General features: G+C 46.2%; 1 protein-coding gene across 2 annotated transcripts in view; it reads left to right on the top strand.

Annotated features, from left to right (window-relative positions):
• LOC110521304 (semaphorin-4B) overlaps positions 1-21,945 on the top strand; it is a 105,104-nt gene that overhangs the window by 77,617 nt on the left and 5,542 nt on the right. For both annotated transcript variants that reach the window (XM_021598789.2, XM_021598780.2), the window contains exons 3-14: positions 2,587-2,747; positions 3,100-3,162; positions 3,740-3,838; positions 11,156-11,267; positions 11,598-11,714; positions 12,071-12,228; positions 15,234-15,415; positions 15,752-15,902; positions 20,226-20,436; positions 20,549-20,664; positions 21,267-21,424; positions 21,775-21,866. In XM_021598789.2, coding sequence (XP_021454464.1) covers positions 2,587-2,747; positions 3,100-3,162; positions 3,740-3,838; positions 11,156-11,267; positions 11,598-11,714; positions 12,071-12,228; positions 15,234-15,415; positions 15,752-15,902; positions 20,226-20,436; positions 20,549-20,664; positions 21,267-21,424; positions 21,775-21,866 — 1,620 coding nt within the window. The remainder of the gene's footprint in view (positions 1-2,586; positions 2,748-3,099; positions 3,163-3,739; positions 3,839-11,155; positions 11,268-11,597; positions 11,715-12,070; positions 12,229-15,233; positions 15,416-15,751; positions 15,903-20,225; positions 20,437-20,548; positions 20,665-21,266; positions 21,425-21,774; positions 21,867-21,945) is intronic.

The following is a 21,945-nucleotide window of genomic DNA, read 5'->3' on the forward strand; positions in this document are numbered from 1 at the left end:
GACTGTGGTGACTGTCTGTCTGTATGGTGACTGGGGGAGATAGTCGACAGACAGACACTGACCCACAGTTTTTCCAGTTCACTATTGGGGTTTGTTGTCCCAGGGCTAGAAATGTTATTTTATTTCCAAATCATATTTTGTACCTTTGAGATCAGCAATCATGTTGTATTTATCTCCTAAATTATGCCATTGTAATAGCACCTTTAAACTAAATCCCTAACAGCAGCACCAGTACATTCAGGCAGACAGACTCTGTCAATATTTATTATATCTTCTATTATATCTTTATCCAATATATTTACTCCCTTGAGTTTTTTTGTAGCCATCCTTGCAGCTGCACCTCTTCTGCCAAAAGCCTCACACTCCATATGTTACCATTTCCTGGAAATGTGTGGAATTGCTCAAATCGTTGATACATTTTATAGGGTCATTTTCTTGGATCAGTCCAGATTATTATCTTGGATTTATGAGCAATTATCTTAGTATGCTCCATGAATAATGAATTAATGCAAGCCATCTGATGCATGGAAAACATTGTGTTCTGGACACACATATCCTTGTTGTCACGTTGGCATGAAGAGATTCGGAAGACAGGCGCAGGAATGCGTAATAGTTTTTAAAATTATGCCCAAATTATGGCGTGCCATGTAAAGGCACGGGGACGAAGACCAAACAAACACATAACAAAAACACAGGGTTGAAACCCAAACAAAAGAGCGAGGAGTACCTCGAATAAATAACACTAGCACACAAAGGGGGAGGAGTTGCAATATACTGCAGAGATAGCTTGCAAAGTTCTGTCATACTTTCCAGGTCTATGCCCAAACAGTTTGAGCTTCTAATTTTTCAAATGAATCTCTCCATAAATGTCTCTCACCGTTGCCGCCTGTTATAGACCCCCCTCAGCTCCCAGCTGTGCCCTGGACATTGGACACCTCATTGTGCCTCCCTCAGCAGTGCTCAGAGAACATGACAGTGGTGATCTAACTCTAACTGTGTAGATGCCCTCCTCTGTGGAAATCCCTCTATCCCCTTGTTTTGGTTCAAGCTCCAGACTTTGTCTTAGCATGTGTAAATCACTGTTAAATTTGCCCAACGTTCTAAGGGAGGAGAGGAGCGAAAGGGAGAGAGAAGAAGAGAGGAGAGGAAATGAGGTGAGAGAGGGAAGATGGAGGAGAGGCGAGAAGGAAGGAGAGAGGGTAAATGGCACTAGCATAGAGCACCAATCATACTACATCCTGTAATCACAGACAGGGAGGGAGCAGTCCTGGTGGGCTTGGGTTTTTGCTATGTAGACTAGAGAGGATCCTGTTGTTTTGCAGCATGATTTTGTGGTAAAAAAGCCTCCTGTTGCGGCGTTGATGCACTGCTATTAGCCTGTAGTTTCCCCTGGGGAAGCGAACCCTCTCTATACACCTTCTGTCGTCTGTGGTGGGGTTAGCAGGCCGGGAGGTAACTACACACTACCTAGAAGTATTTGGCTTATAATCCATAAGGCAGTAATGTCCTCTGAGAATCACTTAGTAGGCGTTGTTTGCATGACAGAATGTTCTCCATGTTGCTAATGATGGACTTGCGTAAAGACAAAGTGTTTGACGGTGGCCAGCTCTAAAGACTTCCACTCTGCAACAGTGCGCTGATTGTGAAGCTTTGACAGCAACGCTGAAGGCTTAGAGAGAGAGTCAATGATAAGACACGTGGCTACAGGCTGCAGACAGAGTGAGGGCTTTTCAAGGGGTGTCAGGATGGTGAGAGACAGATTGGGTGCCGGCTCTCGCTCTCTTTCTCTGCAGCCCACTCCAGAGGTGATGAGAGCGGGTGATAAGACTGGAGGCTGCTAATGTATACTGTTAACTGAACACACACACACACATACAGGAGGCCAGGCTCTGTCCATCTCTATTGTAGCTCCCCTGTAGCGATGGAGAGAGACAGCCTGCTAGGCCAGACAGTGTTGTTGTCATGGGAACAGATATACAGCCTGAAGGAACACCGTCAATAATGACATGGTGTGCTGGTGTCTCTGGTTAAGACACAACATCTGTCTTTATCCTGCTCATGATGTTATGTGACCACACACACACACACACACACACTGCAGTTTTTATGTTTAATTCTTGCCCATTCTTGCCCAGAAGGCTCTTTGAATGCTCTTTGCAGGCTCATATTGCAGTAATACATTCTGTTCGGTAGTCCTTTCCTGCAGTCAAATGACCAAATTGCCCTCTAGTGGCCTCATGAATGGAATAATATTAATATTTTTCATAATTTTATAATGAATAAACTATTTTTTTTAGTGCAGAAAATCTGATGTTTCTATGTCAAACGTTTTGGTGTTATTTCAGTCTTCTGTGATGTCTATAAAGTGTAATATTGGTATGCAAACCCAACATTGAATGCATTTATATCTTACATGGTACAGGTGTCTTCTTTTTTTTAAACCAACCCCATGTGTGTGAGGTGTATACTTGAGTTTCATAGCAGGTTTGTTTAAGACTTACCAAGAAACATTCTTTGACCCTGATTTAGCCCACTGCAGTAAGGTTAATATTTCTTCTCCTCTTTCTGTTTTTCCTCTCTCCCCAGATGCAAAGGAGAGATCAGCCAAGAGATTCTCTGTGGATGGAGTCTTCAATTACACGTCTCTCCTCCTCAGTAAGGAAGATAACATGCTCTATGTTGGAGCACGAGAGGAGCTCTTCGCCCTCAACCTCTCTGATATCAGCAGAGTCAAACTACAACGCAATGTAAGTGGGCACGAGTGTGTCTGTGTGTGTGTGTGTGTGTGTGTGTGTGTGTGTCTGTGTGTGAATATTGAAACATTTGTATTTTTAGAGGTGGTATGTAAAACCCTCTCTGCTCTCAGATACACATCATCACAGTACTGTAGTGAGTGTGTGTGTGTGTGTGTGTGTGTGTGTGTGTGTGTGTGTGTGTGTGTGTGTGTGTGTGTGTGTGTGTGTGTGTGTGTATGTGAATTATATAACTTATATGGTGTACGACACTGCTCTTTTTGACAGTGCTCGGCAGCTACTTTCTTTACAGCTCTATGATGTGTCTTAGTAATGTGCCTGACACCTGTACTCTCCTCTCCTGTAGCTTACATGGAGTACCCCGAAAATGAAGAGAGACGAGTGCAGTTTCAAAGGCAAAGACCTACAGGTGAGTACACTGCGCAACATGTCTGGAACTCTAGTGACAATATTTACACTTCCATTCTAGTCCTTAGGCTTGTTTTTTTTTGCTATAGTACTGAAAATGAACTTAGTCAGAGGCAGTGGAAACTCTCATTTAAGTACATATCCATTCAGCAGTGGAGGCCTGAGTGATTTTGTTACAGCCAGATAAATTGTCTACCATCTAACCAATCCCCTGTGATTGTGGTGAATCCTCAATTCTGTGGGAAGTATATTATCAGAAGGCCATATTGTATGATTCATTTATGGTTTATTGATTGGTTGGTTGTGGTACAGAGGCTCATAGACCAGGATCTTGATGAAGACACTCTAATCTGTTTTCTGTGTGAGACAGTCACTCAGATGTTTGTCACACTGCTGCCAACAGCCCTCCCAGGCTATTTGAAAGCAATTCATTCCAGCCAAGTAATGTGGGAATATGCTTGGAGGGTCGCCTAATGAGCTACTCCATTCAACCTGAGTAACTCTCCCTCCAGAATAGTTTGTGGGAACATATGAATCATATTAACGATGCTCTCTCCTCTCATGTGCCTTTAATGCAGACGGATTGCTTCAATTACATCAAGATTTTACTGCGTGTGAACAGTACCCATCTATACGTGTGTGGAACGTACGCCTTCAGCCCAATCTGTGCATACATAGTAAGTGTTACATTTTTTACTCAGCTGCAGCATACGGCATACAATTCTTCAAGGCCTGTGTGATGTATAGAGAACCACCATGCCTGTGTGAAGTAGAGAACCACCATGCCTGTGAAGTAGAGAACCACCATGCCTGTGTGAAGTAGAGAACCACCATGCCTGTGTGCTTCAGGGAGAACCACCATGCCTGTGTGATGTAGAGAGAACCACCATGCCTGTGTGATGTAGAGAGAACCACCATGCCTGTGTGATGTAGAGAGAACCACCATGACTGTGTGTTGTAGAGAGAACCACCATGCCTGTGTGTTGTAGAGAGAACCACCATGCCTGTGTGTTGTAGAGAGAACCACCATGCCTGTGTGATGTAAAGAGAACCACCATGCCTGTGTGTTGTAGAGAGAACCACCATGCCTGTGTGTTCTAGAGAGAACCACCATGCCTGTGTGTTGTAGAGAGAACCACCATGCCTGTGTGTTGTAGAGAGAACCACCATGTCTGGGTGTTGTAGAGAGAACCACCATGCCTGTGTGTTGTAGAGAGAACCACCATGCCTGTGTGCTTCAGAGAGAACCACCATGCCTGTGTGTTGTAGAGAGAACCACCATGCCTGTGTGATGTACAGAGAACCACCATGCCTGTGTGTTGTAGAGAGAACCACCATGCCTGTGTGCTGGAGAGAGAACCAGCATGCCTGTGTGCTGTGGAGAGAACCACCATAACTGTGTTATGTATAGCGAACCACCATGCCAGTGTGAAGTAGAGAACCACCATGCCTGTGTGATGTAGAGCGAACCACCATGCCTGTGTGCTGTAGAGAACCACCATGCCTGTGTGATGTAGAGCGAACCACCATGCCTGTGTGAAGTAGAGAACCACCATGCCTGTGTGTTGTAGAGAGAACCACCATGCCTGTGTGCTTCAGAGAGAACCACCATGCCTGTGTGTTGTAGAGAGAACCACCATGCCTGTGTGATGTAGAGAGAACCACCATGCCTGTGTGCTGTAGAGAGAACCACCATGCCTGTGTGATGTAGAGAGAACCACCATGCCTGTGTATTGTAGAGAGAACCACAATGACTGTGTGTTGTAGAGAGAACCACCATGCCTGTGTGTTGTAGAGAGAACCACCATGCCTGGGTGTTGTAGAGAGAACCACCATGCCTGTGTGTTGTAGAGAGAACCACCATGCCTGTCTGTTGTTGAGAGAACCACCATGCCTGTGTGCTGTAGAGAGAACCACCATGCCTGTGTGCTGTAGAGAGAACCACCATGCCTGTGTGCTGTAGAGAAAACCACCATGCCTGTGTGTTGTAGAGAGAACCACCATGCCTGTGTGATGTAGAGAACCACCATGCCTGTGTGATGTAGAGCGAACCACCATGCCTGTGTGAAGTAGAGAACCACCATGCCTGGGTGTTGTAGAGAGAACCACCATGCCTGTGTGTTGTAGAGAGAACCACCATGCCTGTGTGTTGTAGAGAGAACCACCATGCCTGTGTGCTGTAGAGAGAACCACCATGCCTGTGTGCTGTAGAGAGTACCACCATGCCTGTGTGATGTAGAGAGAACCACCATGCCTGTGTGTTCTAGAGAGAACCACAATGCCTGTGTGTTGTAGAGAGAACCACCATGCCTGGGTGTTGTAGAGAGAACCACCATGCCTGTGTGTTGTAGAGAGAACCAACCATGCATGTGTGCTGTAGAGAGAACCACCATGCCTGTGTGTTGTAGAGAGAACCACCATGCCTGTGTGATGTACAGAGAACCACCATGCCTGTGTGTTGTAGAGAGAACCACCATGCCTGTGTGCTGGAGAGAGAACCAGCATGCCTGTGTGCTGTGGAGAGAACCACCATAACTGTGTGCTGTAGAGAGAACCACCATGCCTGTGTGCTGTAGAGAGAACCACCATGCCTGTGTGTTGTAGCGAGAACCACCATGCCTGTGTGATGTAGAGAGAACCACCATGCATGTGTGTTGTAGAGAGAACCACCATGCCTGTGTGTTGTAGAGAGAACCACCATGTCTGTGTGCTGTAGAGAGAACCACCATGACTGTGTGAAGTGGAGAACCACCATGAATGTGTGGTGTAGAGAGAACCACCATGACTGTGTGCTGTAGAGAGAACCACCATGCCTATGTGTTGTAGAGAGAACCACCATGGCTGTGTGCTGTAGAGAGAACCACCATGCCTGTGTGATGTAGAGAGAACCACCATGCCTGTGTGATGTAGAGAGAACCACCATTCCTGTGTGCTTCAGGGAGAACAACCATGCCTGTGTGATGTAGCCAGAACCACCATGCCTGTGTGGTGTAGAGGGAACCACCAAACCTGTGTGTTGTAGAGGGAACCGCCATAACTGTGTGCTGTAGAGGGAACCACCATTCCTGTGTGCTTCAGGGAGAACCACCATGCCTGTGTGTTGTAGAGAGAACCACCATGCCTGTGTGATGTAGAGAGAACCACCATTCCTGTGTGATGTAGAGAGAACCACCATGCCTGTGTGTTGTAGAGAGAACCACCATGCCTGTGTGTTGTAGAGAGAACCACCATGCCTGTGTGTTGTAGAGAGAACCACCATGCCTGTGTGTTGTAAAGAGAACCACCATGCCTGTGTGTTGTGGAGAGAACCACCATGCCTGTGTGTTCTAGAGAGAACCACCATGCCTGTGTGTTGTAGAGAGAACCACCATGCCTGGGTGTTGTAGAGAGAACCACCATGCCTGTGTGCTGTAGAGAGAACCACCATGCCTGTGTGCTTCAGAGAGAATCACCATGCCTGTGTGTTGTAGAGAGAACCACCATGCCTGTGTGATGTACAGAGAACCACCATGCCTGTGTGTTGTAGAGAGAACCACCATGCGTGTTTGATGTAGAGAGCACCATCATGCCTGTGTGTTGTAGAGAGAACCACCATGCCTGTGTGTTGGAGAGAGAACCACCATGCCTGTGTGTTGTAGAGAGAACCACCATGCCTGTGTGCTGTAGAGAGAACCACCATGCCTGTGTGTTGGAGAGAGAACCACCATGCCTGTGTGTTGTAGAGAGAACCACCATGCCTGTGTGTTGTAGAGAGAACCACAATGCCTGTGTGTTGTAGAGAGAACCACCATGCCTGTGTGATGTAGAGAGAACCACCATGCCTGTGTGATGTAGAGAGAACCACCATGCATGTGTGATGTAGAGAGCACCATCATGCCTGTGTGCTGTAGAGAGAACCACCATGCCTGGGTGTTGTAGAGAGAACCACCATGCCTGTGTGTTGTAGAGAGAACCACCATGCATGTGTGCTGTAGAGAGAACCACCATGCCTGTGTGTTGTAGAGAGAACCACCATGCCTGTGTTATGTACAGAGAACCACCATGCCTGTGTGCTGGAGAGAGAACCAGCATGCCTGTGTGCTGTGGAGAGAACCACCATAACTGTGTGCTGTAGAGAGAACCACCATGCCTGTGTGCTGTAGAGAGAACCACCATGCCTGTGTGTTGTAGCGAGAACCACCATGCCTGTGTGATGTAGAGAGAACCACCATGCATGTGTGTTGTAGAGAGAACCACCATGCCTGTGTGTTGTAGAGAGAACCACCATGTCTGTGTGCTGTAGAGAGAACCACCATGACTGTGTGAAGTGGAGAACCACCATGAATGTGTGGTGTAGAGAGAACCACCATGACTGTGTGCTGTAGAGAGAACCACCATTTCTATGTGTTGTAGAGAGAACCACCATGGCTGTGTGCTGTAGAGAGAACCACCATGCCTGTGTGATGTAGAGAGAACCACCATGTCTGTGTGTTGTAGAGAGAACCACCATGCCTGTGTGAAGTAGAGAACCACCATGCCTGTGTGAAGTAGAGAACCACCATGCCTGTGTGGTGTAGAGAGAACCACCATGCCTGTGTGATGTAGAGAGAACCACCATGCCGGTGTGCTTCAGGGAGAACCACTATGCCTGTTATTTGTCGAGAGAACCACCATGCCTGTGTGCTGTAGAGAGAACCACCATGAATGTGTGCTGTAGAGAGAACCACCATGCCTGTGTGATGTAGAGAGAACCACCATGCCTGTGTGCTGTAGAGAGAACCACCATGCCTGTGTGTTGTAGAGAAAACCACCATGCCTGTGTTATGTATAGCGAACCACCATGCCAGTGTGAAGTAGAGAACCACCATGCCTGTGTGATGTAGAGCGAACCACCATGCCTGTGTGAAGTAGAGAACCACCATGCCTGTGTGTTGTAGAGAGAACCACCATGCCTGTGTGTTGGAGAGAGAACCACCATGCCTGTGTGTTGTAGAGAGAACCACCATGCCTGTGTGCTTATGAGAGAACCACCATGCCTGTGTGTTGGAGAGAGAACCACCATGCCTGTGTGTTGTAGAGAGAACCACCATGCCTGTGTGTTGTAGAGAGAACCACAATGCCTGTGTGTTGTAGAGAGAACCACCATGCCTGTGTGATGTAGAGAGAACCACCATGCCTGTGTGATGTAGAGAGAACCACCATGCCTGTTTGATGTAGAGAGAACCACCATGCCTGTGTGTTGTAGAGAGAACAACCATGCCTGTGTGTTGTAGGGGGAACCACCATGCCTGTGTGTTGTAGGTAGAACCACCATGCATGTATGTTGCACGGAGAACCACCATGCCTGTGTGTTTGTAGAGAGAACCACCATGCCTGTGCGTTGTAGGGAGAAACACCATGCCTGTGTGTTTGTAGAGAGAACCACCATGCCTGTGTGTTGTAGGGAGAACCACCATGCCTGTGTGATGTAGAGAGAACCACCATGCCTGTGTGTTGTAGAGAGAACCACCATGCCTGTGTGTTGTAGAGAGAACAACCATGCCTGTGTGTTGTAGGGAGAACCACCATGCCTGTGTATTTTAGGGAGAACCACCATGCCTGTGTGTTGTAGGGAGAACCACAATGCCTGTGTGTTTGTAGAGAGAACGTCCATGCCTGTGTGTTGTAGAGAGAACCACCATGTCTGCGTGTTGTAGGGAGAACCACCATGCCTGTGTATTGTAGGGAGAACCACCATGCCTGTGTGTTGTAGGGAGAACCACAATGCCTGTGTGTTTGTAGAGAGAACGTCCATGCCTGTGTGTTGTAGAGAGAACCACCATGCCTGTGTGTTGTTGAGAGAACGTCCATGCCTGTGTGCTGTAGATTGAACCACCATGCCTGTGTGTTGTAGAGAGAACCACCATGCCTGTGTGATGTAGAGAGAACCACCATGCCTGTGTGTTGTAGAGAGAACCACCATGCCTGTGTGTTGTAGAGAGAACCACCATGCCTGTGTGTTGTAGAGAGCACCATCATGCCTGTGTGTTGTAGAGAGAACCACCATGCCTGTGTGTTGTAGGGAGAACCACCATGCCTGTATGTTGCACGGAGAACCACCATGCCTGTGTGTTTGTAGAGAGAACAGCCATGCCTGTGCGTTGTTGAGAGAACCACCATGCCTGTGCGTTGTAGGGAGAAACACCATGCCTGTGTGTTGTAGAGAGAACCACCATGCCTGTGTGTTTGTAGAGAGAACGTCCATGCCTGTGTGTTGTAGAGAGAACCACCATGCCTGTGTGTTGTAGGGAGAACCACCATGCCTGTGTGATGTAGAGAGAACCACCATGCCTGTGTGTTGTAGAGTGAACCACCATGCCTGTGTGCTGTAGATTGAACCACCATGCCTGTGTGTTGTAGAGAGAACCACCATGCCTGTGTGATGTAGAGAGAACCACCATGCCTGTGTGTTGTAGAGAGAACCACCATGCCTGTGTGTTGTAGAGAGAACCACCATGCCTGTGTGTTGTAGAGAGAACCACCATGCCTGTGTGTTGTAGAGAGAACCACCATGCCTGTGTGTTGTAGGGAGAACCACCATGCCTGTGTGTTGTAGAGAGCACCATCATGCCTGTGTGTTGTAGAGAGAACCACCATGCCTGTGTGTTGTAGGGAGAACCACCATGCCTGTGTGTTGGAGAGAGGTGTAATTAGCCATGTATTTAACTCTGTCAATCAAGGTACATATTTTCTTCTCCATGCGATTATCCCCCTGGAGACTGCTTACAGATGCTTAGTGAGCATGTGTGGCTCTGGGTTGTATGAAGACGTTTTGGAACACAGATTTGAGAGGAAGTGCATCTTTAAAAGTGTTCTGCTGATGGAGCAGACAAGTCTCTGAGGCAATTCAGAATAACATTGACATTTCCATTTAAAAATATTGACAGTCAAAGAACATCTCAAATGTGTGTCCCTTTCCCCTTTGTTCTACTTCAATATGGGGGGACATTAAGGGAGGAGGGGAAGTATCTTGGCTGAACTCTAGGTTGTGAACCAGGATTCCCGAGTGTCTCTCTTATCACAACCATTGAGTCTCAGCCCACACAGAGAGATATAAAGTACAGTATACAACATTATGTCCATTCCTTCTGGAAGCAGCACTCATCATCTTCTCCATCACCAGATCGCTTTTAAAAGGAATTGTATAATAACATTTACTTAAACAGCGACGGCCCCTAAAAAGCTATTTCTCATTTGAAAATGGAATATGTGGCATAAATATGAGTCCAAAATGTACTACAATGTGAAAATAGGATAAATTTGGTCATAAAGTCAGTCTCATTCAAAAGTCAGATTTGCAAGATAATGGAAAAAATGAAGGGTAGCGTAAAAGTTTGGGTTGGGTTTATTTCAATCATGCCCACAGATGGCAGCACCCACATAATCATACATTCGGAGCGCAGCTGCACCCGAGCCGATTGTAATGCCCATTGTCAGTTTGGTTTGACACTCGATATCCCTATGGGGCTGGTTAGGGGCCATCAGTAAATTGCACAATGTACATCGGACAATATTTTAAAAGGTCAATAGCTTCAAATGTCAATGACTTAAAAACTTCAAACCATCTATACATTTTCACATACAAATATTGAAAGCATTTAATGAGACAACTAAAAGTTGTGCAACATGAACATTCTGTAATTTATTGACGGTCCCTAAACAGCCCCAGAGATCGGCTATCCAAAGTCAAACCAATTTTCCCACGGTTGCACACCAGCCGCTGAAGCTAATTGGCTAAATGTTTTGGCTAACTCCTCCCACCTGTGAACACACACGAGTCACCAATATCAAACCACACCCTGTGGTTTGACCCACCCCAAAGTGACCGACTGTGACCACACAGTGGTTCCCGCCCCAGAATTTGTGCTACAGCGCTGTAGTAGCGAACAGAGTGGCCAGCAGGCAGTGGGAATTGTCAGTGTAGATTACAGCCCTACTTCTCCTCAAGGCTCTCTTTCTCTCTGGGTCCTCTCCAGAACACAGCTGACTTCACCCTGGTGAGAAGCCAGACTGGAGAGATAGTGACAGAGGACGGACGCAGCCGCTGCCCTTTCAACCCTGAGTACAAGTCCACTGCCATCATGGCCGGTAGGTTCTCTATATGGGTCACTTATTTACTGTCAGGGAAATATGTTTGGCTTCCATAAGACTGTGTACACAATACATACTGTATACAAGTCAATATATGCATACAAATTATAGACATAATGTAGACATACTTAATTACTGATTTATCAATTATAAAATATTTTATATACAGTAGCTGCAATGTATATTTTACCATCCTTAGTGTCTTCCATACTGTAAATATACTAGCAGACAACTCTTCCCTTCTAGATTCCAGGGTTTGTTACACAGAGGCTCCTTCTCTAGGTCCAGATATTCTTTGTCTTCATCTTATCGTTCCTTACATTATAGATGGAGAACTGTATGCTGGTACGGTCAGTAATTTCCAAGGAAATGAACCTATCATTTACAAGAGCCTGGGCCAAGGCGCTGCCCTGAAAACAGAAAACTCCTTGAACTGGCTCCAAGGTAAGTTCAGATCTTCAGGCAGCAAGCTATCTGGTAACTGCTTCATGTCATGGTCTACTGTTTGTATATGAAGCTAGATGATAAGGTAGACATACATGCGTAAATAGTTTCCCTCTAAACCTACAATCAGTATTTGAAGACCTCAGGCTGGACATGATAAATGAAAATGACCGTAGCTTTGAAGAACTATAGGCGTTTCCATGGTATTTTGTTAATTTCAACATGCAGTAGTTCCTGTTGCAAAATCACTGAATAAGAGTAGAAGACGTTTGTGGATGTAAAAAGCATGTCTGTGTACTAGAATGCATAGTTCTAGGTTTACATTTTACCCTGTGGTTTCTTTGTTGTTGTTCCAGACCCAGCCTTTGTGGGCTCTGCCTACATCCAGGAGAGCCTGCCCAAAGGCAACCCAGTAGGCGACGACGATAAGATTTACTTCTTCTTCAGCGAAGCAGGAAAAGAGTTCGATTTTTTTGACAAAACCATTGTGTCACGCATCGCTCGCGTGTGTAAGGTGAGTGACGCTTCAACGGAGATGGCCTGTCTAAAGAGTGTCTTTCCCCTTGAGCAAGGCTCTCCTCAACCCCACCGATCTAGACACACTTTAATGGAGTGGGAGAAGTGTGTGTGTACACTTCTATGTGGTGTATGCATGTGTGTGTGAGGTGGGGGATTTAAGGGTGGAAGTGGTTGGTTTCACAGGGTGGGAGGGACACAGGGGTTCGTGTTACATAAAAACATTCCTCCTGTGAGTTCCCCCTGTTTGGGCCCTCCTCCTCTACTCTTATCACATTTCAGCAAATATTAGCGTTCAGCTAGGATTCACAGCAGACCTAAAATGCCTTCTCCTTTTCCACCTCTTTCCTGCACGTACCTGCAGACAAGGGTGTACTATGAGCAGCCGGAACACTTTATTTCAGTTTCCAGAATTTGAACCTGAAAGGAATGGTTTCCAATCATTATACCACCAGTCTATTCTCCACAATAATTTAATGAACCTCTTCTATTCTCTGTGACCAGAGAATCTGCCCTCACTTTGACAGCATGGTCATGGCCTCTTGTTTATCCCAGCTGTAGTATAGCCAATCCAAATACAGTGTGAAATACTAGCTGACAGTTTTATGGGCAACACCCCTCCTCCCAGGCTTTGCATTTCCAGCAGTCAATCTTCCGGGAAAGCATCTTGTAATATTGCATTTCTTTTCTTTTTTTGTTTTATGAAGAGATCAGCAGTACCATTTCAGTGCTGCCAGAGTGGGCAGAGTGAGGTGCATACAGTGAAGGGAGGAGCTGTGTGACTGAGTCCTCCTGCAGGCAGCACCTTGTCCTCCTGCAGGCAGCACCTTGTCCTCCTGCAGGCAGCACCTTGTCCTCCTGCAGGCAGCACCTTGTCCTCCTGCAGGCAGCACCTTGTCCTCCCGCATATGACAAACAAACGGAATGAATCCACCAAAGCCCATTATCAAACTTAATTTGAAAATATTTACCATGATGAGATGTGAAATAGAGCTCTGCTTTGGGGCCAGCTCACAAGTCATTTTCAATTGCCTCCGTGCCTTTTTAATTTAATACCCACCTCGGCCATACGAGCTAAACTCATTAAAGCCGTCTACACTTAGCAGCGACAGGCATCTTTTGCATTTTAAGAGGCCCCATACGTTACAGTTCCAATGGAGGGATATTTTTCCTTGTTTATATTTTTCAAACAGGCAGCAGACAGCTTCTAGTAATAGGATTTTGACTGCCTATACATCCCAGGCTCTGCAGACTGCAAGCAGAAAGGCTTCTCTACAGTAGCTGTCTGAAGGTGTATGTCTTTACACTGAGTGGCAGTCAAATGGTAACCAGTGTGTCTGCCAATGTTAGAATGAGACTGGAGGACACACCCTTGATTCTCCTCTAAAATGAAACACAGAATGGTGGTGTGCAGGCCAATCACAGGGGAGATTTGAACTCAGAGTACAGAGTATCTTAGCTACAGCTCCTGGTCTTTCTTATCCTCACGCCATACACACCACCATAGTGTCTTTGTTAGAGAATTCGCCTTGTAAAGGTTTGGATGGTACAATATGTGTTGGTGAAACTGTAGACAAGTCATTGTCAGAAATACAGAATTACAATAATACTGAAAATAAAACTTTTGTTGGGTGGAGCATTGTGGATGTATACAGCTGTGCAGAAAACAGACAAGCACAACAAGCTGGTATTACTGTTATTACTGAAACTCTGGAAATTCAACCTGGCCCTGAGTACCTGCATGTTGGAAAGGGAGGCTTATGTAAGGGATAATGAATTGAGCATTTTCTGTCCAATATTCAGAAGGAGAGACTTTAGGTACACACTCTCTCTGGTTTTAATAATAACTAGGTAGACCCAGGGGAGCAGAGCAGGGAATACATGTAGCTCATTATCTGGTTGGGTTAATACAGCAAGTAATTGCTTCTGAAACTCAGCATTAGTCACGTGTAATTTCCCTTTACCATTCACTGATGTCATTTCCTCTGATTAATGTTGGGCAGAGGGGGACTCAGATGAAGGCACATCTTACAGGGCTCTGGGTTATGTAGACTAGACTTCTTTTGGTTTCTTTTTAGTCCTCTGAACAGTGCTCTGTGAAGATGACTTACCGTTCCTCCCTCAGCCTTTTCAATCTCCTCAGATCTATGTCCCAGACAAGAATTGGAGTAATTGCTGCACTCTGAGCCACAGACTCAAGTGAATGTAAACAGACAATTATATTACTTTTTTCAGTTGTATGTCCCCACACATTCCCTGTACATCCAGCTATCTGTATAGGTACAGCATTCATGGCTGTAAGGCTCACAAATAATCTCTTTCATGCCGAGGTTGGAGTGATCTAAGTGAATTAATCATTTCTTAATGGAAAAGTTGTGCTACTTTTTTAGCTTCTCAAGCCAACCAAGTATTATGCTCCCATAGATGACCACAGCCCACCAGGCAGGGTAGTGCCACAGGCACAGGTTCAAAGTGGTAGTGTCCGTGGAGAGGCATTGTGTGTGAGCAGTGTCCTGTTCTCTCTCTCACTGAAAAGCATTTGGCCTCCCCAGTGCCCCAGTGTTTTTCTTCCATCCAGTTGTGATGTATTTTATTGTTTTCTTGACCTAGAACTCCACTGCCCCAGGGGAGATGTGTTATAGCCACAATCCGTTGTACTCAGTCTGGTGGTTTTACAATATTGGTTCTCATTTATGCCAATTCAAACAGTGCCTCGTTTCTAGGTAAACAACTGGGGAGAATAATGTTTCAGACATATATCAAATCAAACTGTATTTGTCACGTGCCGAATACAACAGGTGTAGAACATGTATACCAGGCAGAATGTAAACCATAATAATATTTAGGCAAGTTGTTTGCCATGACATCAGATTATTATGCATTCTCACCATTTCAACTACTGTGTTTGCAGTTTAAACGTACATGCTTGTGCCCTCTACTGGACACTGGGTTACTGTGACTGCAGGTCCATATACTGTAACAAAGCTCTGATTTGTTTTACAGGGTGACAAAGGAGGAGAGAGGGTGCTGCAGAAGAAATGGACCACCTTCCTAAAAGCACAGCTCCTCTGTTCGCTGCCTGACGATGGCTTCCCCTTCAACATCATCCAGGACATGTTTGTGTTGACGCCCCGCCCAGAAGACTGGAAGAACACCGTGTTCTATGGGGTCTTCACTTCACAGTGGTGAGGAAACACTTTGTCACTAAGACATACAGTACATATGTGAGAGTGTGTAGGATTTTCTATTGATTTGGGTAATGAAATATTCTGTGTCTGGGTTGGTTGGTATTACACTCATCTCCTCAATAACATTTTCCATACAGTTTATAGCAGACTATCATTGACCCAGTCGTGGGCAAACAGCCACACCTCCATTCCCTCTGTTTGTCTATGGTGTATTGGAGACATCATTGATCACGTACTTTATATTAGTTTGGCACTACTGTCAGAGTAAAGAATAGGATGACTTGGGGGAAGAGGAATGTGATGCAGCCTAACTGCTGTGTGGTGTTATCCCAGGTATAAAGGGGCCTCTGGCAGCTCAGCAGTGTGTGCCTTCACCATGGAACAGGTGGAGAAGGCCTTCAACGGCCGTTACCGGGAGGTCAACCGGGAGACCCAGCAGTGGTACACCTACAACCACCCTGTCCCTGAGCCACGGCCTGGAACGGTGAGTTAGTGTCCACTGCCCTCTGCTGGACAGCTGACACAGTATCACTAACCTGAATTACGCCTCGATCACACCAATAGTGCAGTTGCATTTGGTACACCAGAAGTACAAAAAGCGGTTTGTCCCTGTTCAAATCAAATCAATCAAATTAAATTGTATTAGTCACATGCGCCGAATACAACAAATCAAATCAAATCAAATCAAATGTTACTTGTCACATACACATGGTTAGCAGATGTTAATGCGAGTGTAGCGAAATGCTTGTGCTTCTAGTTCCGACAATGCAGTAATAACCAAGAAGTAATCTAACTAACAATTCCAAAACTACTGTCTTGTACACAGTGTAAGGGGATAAAGAATATGTACATAAGGATATATGAATAAGTGATGGTACAGAGCAGCATAGGCAAGATACAGTAGATGGTATCGAGTACAGTATATACATATGAGATGAGTATGTAAACAAAGTGGCATAGTTAAAGTGGCTAGTGATACATGTATTACATAAGGATACAGTCGATGATATAGAGTACAGTATATACGTATGCATATGAGATGAATAATGTAGGGTAAGTAACATTATATAAGGTAGCATTGTTTAAAGTGGCTGAGTCAGTGTCAGTGTGTTGGCAGCAGCCACTCAATGTTAGTGGTGGCTGTTTAACAGTCTGATGGCCTTGAGATAGAAGCTGTTTTTCAGTCTCTCGGTCCCAGCTTTGATGCACCTGTACTGACCTCGCCTTCTGGATGATAGCGGGGTGAACAGGCAGTGGCTCGGGTGGTTGATGTCCTTGATGATCTTTATGGCCTTCCTGTGACATCGGGTGGTGTAGGTGTCCTGGAGGGTAGGTAGTTTGCTCCCAGGTGTAGACCTTACAGTGAAATGCTTACTTACAATCCCCTAACCAACAATGCAGTTTAAAAAATAAGAGTAAGAAATAAAAGGAACAAGTAATTAAAGAGCAGCATTAAAATAACAATACAGAGTCAATGTGCAGGGGGCACCGGTTAGTCGAGGTAATTGAGGTAATATGTACATGTAGGTAGAGTTATTAAAGTGACAATGCAAAGATAATAATAGAGTAACAGCGGCATAAGGGGGGGGGGGTCTTATGGCTTGGGGGGTAGAAGCTATTTAGAAGCCTCTTGGACCTAGACTTGGAACTCCAGGACCGCTTGCTGTGCGATAGGAGAGAGAACAGTCTACGACTAGGGTGTCTGGAGTATTTGACCATTTTTAAGGCCTTCCTCTGACACCGCCTGGTATAGAGGTCCTGGATGGAAGGAAGCTTGGCCCCGGTGATGTACTGGGCTGTACGCAATACCCTCTGTAGTGCCTTGTGGTCGGAGGCCGATCAATGGCCATACCAGGGAGTGGTACAGCTGTAGAACCTTTTGAGGATCTGCGGACCCATGCCAAATATTTTCAGTCTGCTGAGGGGGAATACGTTTTGTTGTGCCTTCTTCACGACTGTCTTGGTGTGCTTGGACCATGTTAGTTTGTTGGTGATGTGGACGCCATGGAACTTGAAGCTCTCAACCTGCTCCACTACAGCCCCGTTGATGAGAATGGGGGCGTGCTTGGTCCTTTTCCTGTAGTCCACAATCATCTCCTTTGTCTTGATCATGTTGAGGGAGAGGTTGTCTGGCACCACACGGCCAGGTCTCTGACCTCTTCCCTATAGGTTGTCTCATCGTTGTCAGTGATCAGGCCTACCACTGTTGTGTCATCGGCAAACTTAATGATGGTGTTGGAGTTGTGCTTGGCCGGGCAGTCATGAGTGAACAGGGAGTACATGAGGGGACTGAGCATGCACCCCTGAGGGGCCAATGTGTTGAGGATCAGCGAGGCGCATGTATTGTTACCTACCCTTACCACCTGGGGGCGGCCCGTCAGAAAGTCCAGGATCAGGCCTCCCGGGTGGCGCAGTGGTTAAGGGCGCTGTACTGCAGCCCCAGCTGTGCCACCAGAGACTCTGGGTTCGCGCCCAGGCTCTGTCGTAACCGGCCATGACCGGGAGATCTGTAGGGCGAAGCACAATTGGCATAGCGTTGTCCGGGTTAGGGAGGGTTTGGCCGGTAGGGATATCCTTGTCTCATCGTGCACCAGTAACTCCTGTGGCGGGCCGGGTGCAGTGCGCGCTAACCAAGGTTTCCAGGTGCACGGTGTTTCCTCCGACACATTGGTGCGGCTGGCTTCCGGGTTGGATGCGTGCTGTGTTAAGAAGCAGTGCGGCTTGGTTGGGTTGTGTATCGGAAGACGCATGACTTTCAACCTTCGTCTCTCCCGAGCCCGTACGGAGTTGTAGCGATGAGACAAGATAGTAGCTACTAACAATTGGATATTGCGAAATTGGGGAGAAAAAGGAGTAAAATTCAACAAAAAAAGAAACAAAAAAAGAAAAGAAAGTCAATGATCCAGTTTCAGAGGGAGGTGTTTAGTCCCAGGGTCCTTAGCTTATTGATGAGCTTTGAGGGCACAATGGTGTTGAACGGTGAGCTGTAGTCAATGAATAGCATTCTCACATAGATGTTCCTTTTGTCCAGGTGGGAAAGGGCAGTATGGAGTGCAATAGAGATTGCATCATCTGTGGATCTGTTAGGCCGGTATGCAAATCAGAGTGGATCTAGCGTTTCTGGGATAATTTTGTTGATGTGAGCCATGACCAGCCTTTCAATGCACTTGTGCTACGGGTCGGTAGTTATTTAGGCATGTTACCTTAGTGTTTTTGGACACAGGTACTATGGTGGTCTGCTTAAAACATGTTGGTATTACAGACTCGGACAGGCAGAGGTTTAAAATGTCAGTGAAGACACTTGCCAGTTGATCAGCGCATTCTCGCAGTACACATCCTGGTAATCCGTCTGGCCCTGCGGCCTTGTGAATGTTGACCTGTTTAAAGTTATTACTCACATCGGCTGTGGAGAGCGTGATCACACAGTTGTCCGGAACAGCTGGTGCTCTCATGCATATTTCAGTGTTAATTGCCTCGAGGCGAGCATAGAAGTAGTTTAGCTCATCTGGTAGGCTCGTATCACTGGGCAGCTCTCGTCTGTGCTTCTCTTTGTAGTCTGTGATGGTTTGTAAGCCCAGCCACATCCGACAATGTGAACTCTTTTTCTCTTCCTTCTCTTCATGCAAATTACAGGGATTTGGGTCTGTTACCGGAAAGCAGTATGTCCTTCACGTCGGGCTCATCAGACTCGTTAACAGTTGGTTAGGAGCACGTAAAACGTCTGCCATCTTCATGAAACGCTGTATCAGCCAGTACACTTCCTCAAAATAGTCCGAAATGATCTAAGATAACGCAAGAAATCTGTAATTCATTTGGACATTTTTGCCAAGGAGGTCTTAGTCACGCAGTTTTAACTAAGATGTTAGGTGCAGTCTTTTTCAAGTGAAAACATTTACATTAAAACTAGTCGCCTGTCTTTGAATGACAACAAACATTTAAAGAATCTACTGTTGACCAATCACCGACGAAGTGGCGTAAACTTTGACTACCGAACTACAATTGTAAGGGGTGCGTATCTGGATGCAGGGAAGTCAGACGCAGGAGAGCAGAACTTGATAATAGCCGGAGAAGTTTAATAGTTAAACCAACGACATAAGAAATACAAAGTATGGGCACAATAACCCGACGCGCACCAGTAAAACAAAATGTGCACAAGCACTTACAATAAACAATACCACACAAAGACATGTAGGGAACAGAGGGTTAAATACACAACACATAATGAGGGAAATGAGAACCAGGTGTGTGGGAAAAAGAGACAAAACAAATGGAAAATGGATCGGCGATGGCTAGAAGACCGGCAACGTCGACTGCCGAACACCACCCGAACAAGGAGAGGCATCGACTTCGGTAGAAGTTGTGACAACAAGCCTCAAGGAAAGAATGTGTGCTCGAACAGCCGAAGAAAAAAACTGCTGAAAGCTGCCTAACACCAAAATATTGTTATAATATATGCGCAAAATTGTTCCATTGGGAAGTCTACAGTAAACTTTAGCCAACCTCGTGTGTGCAGGTCTGATATGTTCTAGCCTGCCTTAGTCACATCACCAATCTGGCCTGAACATCAGTGCTTAAGCAGCTAAGTTATCTGTTTCTTTGCTGTCACTGGCAGCCCTCTTCCCAGAAGGCCTGATGTTATCAAAAAGCTGCTGCTACTTTCATTTCCTGGTAGTGTTATCATGGCCACATCAACTGAAGGATACAAACACATATTGATGGGGGAGTAGGCATGGGGCCGTAGTATGGTTGTGTAGTGTGTATTGTAGCCCAGTGTGTGCTTATGAGACTCCCTGTGTTTCTTCCACAGTGCATCACTAATGCAGCCCGGGACCAGGGCATCCCCTCCTCCATGCACATGCCTGACAAGGTATTGAACTTCGTCAAGGACCACTTCCTGATGGACAGTGTGATCCGCAGCCAGCCCCTCCTGCTGAAACGCAGCGTCCGCTACACCCAGATAGCTGTCCACCGGGTCCAGGCTATCCACAAACACTACAATGTGCTCTTCATTGGAACAGGTACTGTAAACAGGCTCTGCTGACAGAACTTCTCCCCCTTTCCTGTTCTGTATGAGAGGCAGAGCTCTAGCAGACATTAACCATCTACTGTTCTGTCATATGTCTCTGGCAGATGACGGAAGACTCCACAAAGCCATTAATGTCAACAACAAGATGCACATCATTGAGGAGATGGTGCTCTTCACTGACCCCCAGCCTGTAGAACACATAGAACTGGAGTCTGAGAAGGTACAGTACAGAGTGTAGAGTGGGAACTCTGTTTATTTCTGAAGCATCTCCTCATAGTGGTAGTAATATTGAGCTCACTAAATGTCAGCACTTTCAGCTTAGGGGTCCCATGAGCCGTGAAGAGAGCCGGAGCTTGAAGGGGAGCTCAGCTCACATTCATTGGGATAATTGCATGCAACTTCCTCTCAGGGGAACTGAAAACAGATGGGTTGTATACAGCGTGTGACCCATCATGAATTTTGTCCTGTGTTACTCTGTGCTGTTACTCTGTGCTGTTACTCTGTGCTGTTAGCCTGTGCTGTTAGCCTGTGATGTTAGCCTGTGATGTTAGCCTGTGCTGGTAGTCTGTGCTGGTAGTCTGTGCTGGTAGTCTGTGCTGGTAGTCTGTGCTGGTAGTCTGTGCTGTTAGCCTGTGATGTTAGCCTGTGCTGGTAGCCTGTGCTGGTAGTCTGTGCTGTTAGTCTGTGATGTTATTCCAGCATTCGGTTCGTAGAGGGGATGGTATTGATACTATATTAAAGAGGGGTAACTGTATGTGAATACATGACCTAGGGCTATTCCTCCCTGGCATCTGACTGACTGACTGACTGGTCTCTCTACAGGGCCTGCTGTTTGTGTCCTCCTACTCTGGCCTAGTAGAGGTCCCTGTGGCCAACTGCTCCAACTACCAGAGCTGTGGAGAGTGTGTCCTGTCCAGAGACCCTTACTGTGCCTGGACAGGGAGGCAGTGCCTGGATGTCAGGCTGGCTCCACCAGATAGGTATGTTTCATCCAGACCACCAACCATTATACTTTACATTTCCATGGTCCACTCAGAGAGATGTAGGTGTTACTCATCAAATAGATACTAGCCTTGTATTGGCATGTAAGAGATAGGTATAAACTATTTTGATGCTAAGCTCTCATAATGACTGAAAACTTTCCAGAACATTTGACTACTCCAAAGAAAAAGTGACAATACAGGAAAATGTTCAATGCTGTCTGCTTACATGATATGTGTGCAGACTAACACTGTAGTCTGTCAAGACCATCTATGTGTAGATTGATAGTGCACGTTAGAGCTGTTCTGAGACACCCATTTCTCTGATTTACTGTTGTCTGTTTTCTCAGCCACTGGCAGCAGGATGTGGACGAGGCAGACACATCAGTTATCTGCAACAAGACACAGCCCAGCCCTCGCTTTGTTAAACCCCCACCCACACGTAAGTACGGTACCATACCATCTGCTCCTGCTGGACTAAATCCTTTCGGCTCTATACTGTACCACTGCGCTCTACTCCT

The sequence above is a fragment of the Oncorhynchus mykiss genome, chromosome 1, assembly GCF_013265735.2.
Source record: "Oncorhynchus mykiss isolate Arlee chromosome 1, USDA_OmykA_1.1, whole genome shotgun sequence".
NCBI classification, from domain to species: domain Eukaryota; kingdom Metazoa; phylum Chordata; class Actinopteri; order Salmoniformes; family Salmonidae; genus Oncorhynchus; species Oncorhynchus mykiss.